The 3,424-nt window shown below is 40.1% G+C and overlaps 1 protein-coding gene across 1 annotated transcript in view; it reads right to left on the minus strand.

Moving 5' to 3' along the window:
* Positions 1 to 3,424, minus strand: part of KIF13A (kinesin family member 13A) — a 285,225-nt gene that overhangs the window by 107,494 nt on the left and 174,307 nt on the right. The window contains 2 exon segments of the mRNA XM_023737492.1: positions 33 to 137; positions 2,356 to 2,486. Coding sequence (XP_023593260.1) covers positions 33 to 137; positions 2,356 to 2,486 — 236 coding nt within the window.

The following is a 3,424-nucleotide window of genomic DNA, read 5'->3' on the forward strand; positions in this document are numbered from 1 at the left end:
GGTAACGTGAAAATTTTATACGACACTATTACTGAACACAAAGATGTTACCTAAAAAAGTGGTTATTTCCCCACAGGATCCGATCGCCGTGCCACAGCGGGGTGGGGCTGCACACGAGGGTGCCATTTACGCAGGACCTGAGGGAACACAGGGAAGATGGTGGGTAAGAGGCACGAACACCAGCTCTGGGAGCCAAAGAGGTAACCGGGGAACCTCTTCTTAACAGAAGTATTCCAACCAACACACGGAGAAGTAATAACAGAAGATCACCATTTGTAAACACTACAGAATACAGGATCTAGACAAGCATAACAAGGCAGACAGCATCTCTCAAAGGAGCCGTGGTGGTTAAGCACTTGGCTGATAACCAAAAGGCTGGCAGTCTGAACCCATCCAGCAGATGTGAGGGAGAAAGGCCTGACAATCTGTTTCCGCAGGTTTTGCACATTTTTCTTCCATCCCCACAGCTCTAGGGTACCTGCGTGTCCCAAGGCTACCAGTGTTCCCAACTGCAACACTGAAAAGAAGCTCTTTAGCCAATTTTGACCCTTTCTTTTCATAACAGGCAGGTACCGTGTATGACAACTAAAGACTATTTGAATTCAGAATAAAAAAAAATCAAGGAATAGTATCATTGTACCGGTAAGTATCTTAAGAATATCTTAACAACGATATCACTATAACACACACTTTCATGAACTGTGTATGCTATTATTGTTAGCTCAGTTTTTCATCATTTAGAAATTAATATGGCCTATATTAACAGAAAAACTTGAAATGAATGTAATGTTGTCCTTATAAGCAGTACAGTGCTCTAAACGAAATTGTGTTAATATCTTATAGACTTTGTTTAAACTTTATACCTGATTGTAAAATAATTCAAGACATCACTTAATAGAAATAAAAAAAATATATACTATCCTCCCGATTCTCAAATTTTTACATATTACGGCCTGTTTTAGGAAATGTTTGTGCAATGGAGTTATATGATTAACTGTTGTTTTTTAAATTGGGCTTTAAGTGAAAGTTTATAATTCAAGTTAGTCTCTCTCATACAAAAATTTATACACACATTGTTATGTGACCCTAGTTGCTCTCCCTATACTGTGAAAGCACACTCCTCCTTTCCACCCAGGATTTCTCATGCCCATTCTACCAGCTTCTGTCCCTTTTTGTCTTCTCATCTCACCTCCGGACAGGAGCTGCCCATTTAGTCTTATGTATCTACTTGAACTAAGAAGCACACGCTTCATGAGTATCATTTTATGTCCAATAGTCTAGTCTAATCTGCGTCTGAAGGGTTGGCCTCAGGAATGGTTTTAGTTCTGGGCTAACAGAGAGTCTGGGGGCTATGTCTTCCAGGGTCCCTCCAGTCTCAGTCAGACCATTAAGTCTGGTCTTTCTACTAGAATTTGAGTTCTGCACCCCACTTTTCTGCTCCATCAGGGACTCTCTGTTGTATTCCCTGTCAGGGTGGTCACTGATGGTAGCCGGGCACCATCTACTTCTTCTGGTCTCAGGCTGATGAAGTCTCTGGTTTATGTGGCCCTTTCTGTCTCTTGGGCTAATACTTTCCTTGTGTCCATGGTGTTCTTCATTCTCCTTTACTCCAGGTGGGTTGGGACCAATTGATGTATCTTAGATGGCCACTCACTAGCTTTTAAGACCCCAGATGCCACTTACCAAAATGGGATGCAGAACATTTTCTTAATAAACTTTGTTATGCCAACTAGATGCCCCCTGAAACCATGGTCCCCAGAACCCCACCCCTGTTACTCTGTCCATCGAAGTGTTTGGTTGTATTCAGGAAACTTTTTAGCTTTTGGTTTAGTCCAGATTAACTGTTCTCTTACACATTACACTGAATAACATCAACTAATTTTATTCCGTATTTACGTACGTCAGGCATTGAGCCAAGTGACTGGTAAGTTTTACTTTATTTAATCTTAGAAATTCCTAAGAAGTAGGCACTATTAACCCCATTTAGCACATGAGGAAACTGAAGTTTAGATAAGGACGTATCAAGATCACACAGCCAGTCAAGGCAGAATCTCCCAGATCCCAAAGCCCACCAAAAACCCACTGCTGCTGAGTCGATTCTGACTCATGGCGACCCTACAGGACAGCGCAGAACTGCCCCATAGGGTTTCCAGGACCGTAAACCTTTATAGAAGATCCCAAAGATAGTGTTCTTAAATAGTTGTTCCATCATTCTCTACACCAGGAAAACAAATCCCCCTGCTGATCCAGTGTATCCTTGACTTTGATATAACTGAAGCAAACAAAAAAAGGGGGGAGTCTTCTCCTGAAAATGAAGCACCCGAGACATGGTAAGCAGCCGCTGGCTTTTCTTACCTTGCGTTTTCTTTTGGAGTAAGAGACACATCCCCATCAGATGCAATGTCAATCTCACAGTGCTCAGCCTGAATTCCTATGCCAAAGAGCTGTATGTCCTGAGAGGTATCTGCTCCCACCCTGGTATGAGCCTGGGCACAGATTATTGAGGAAGGAAAAGACCCACAACAATAAGTTATTTAACAAAACTGATCACAATCGGCTTGAATAACTGATGCATGACAAGATTAAACGAATCAGACAGGAGATGCTAGAGATCTGAGACATTGTAAGTCAAAAGCTTACTTTAACGTCTTAAAAAAATACGTTTAAACACTAAAAAAAATCAAAACAAAACAAAAATCCTTGATCGACAGTGATTAGAGATTATTTAAAATTATAAGTAGAATACGTTGGCGTTCCAGTTTTGACTTGACCTCTTACTATTTATGTAAGCAAGTCAATTCACTCTCTGAGGCTCCGTTTGTTTTCTGGCAAAATGAGGACAATACAGGATTCTTTTAGGGATTGTTCTAAGGTAACAGTGACAATGCTTTGAGAACAAAAATGTATTCTATAAATTCATGACCCAACAAAAGTAGTTTCATGGAAAGTCATGTTTTAAAATATGTAACTTTTAATAATGCTGAAATTAGCTGTTTCTAATACGAATATTACACAGAGTATTAAAGGCTGTGGGTTCTACAACAGACCAATTAGCAGGATTTTAAGTACCTCAAATCTCAGACATACGAGGACTGTGACTATGGTGCGTCAATCCACTGCTCACCCCCTAATATTTTTTCTAATACTCCTAAAAATTACACAGTCCCTACTCGACAGAGAAAGTGTAAGGCTTTGTCTTTCAAAATTGAGATTTCAGGAAAAATTCCTGACTCCTTAATCATCTCCTTAATAAACAGATCGTAAGTCCTTTAGTGGGCTCTCAGTAAGTGAGGGGCTATTTGCACCATATTTATGTCTGGGAAAAGTAGAATAAAAAGGATGAAAGAAGACTGAGGCTCCTTCTTCAATTCCACCTTATTCTTCATTGCACTCTATATATTCATTAGACAGATCAGAAAGGTTA

This window comes from Trichechus manatus, unplaced genomic scaffold (genome assembly GCF_000243295.1).
Source record: "Trichechus manatus latirostris isolate Lorelei unplaced genomic scaffold, TriManLat1.0 scaffold00103, whole genome shotgun sequence".
NCBI classification, from domain to species: domain Eukaryota; kingdom Metazoa; phylum Chordata; class Mammalia; order Sirenia; family Trichechidae; genus Trichechus; species Trichechus manatus.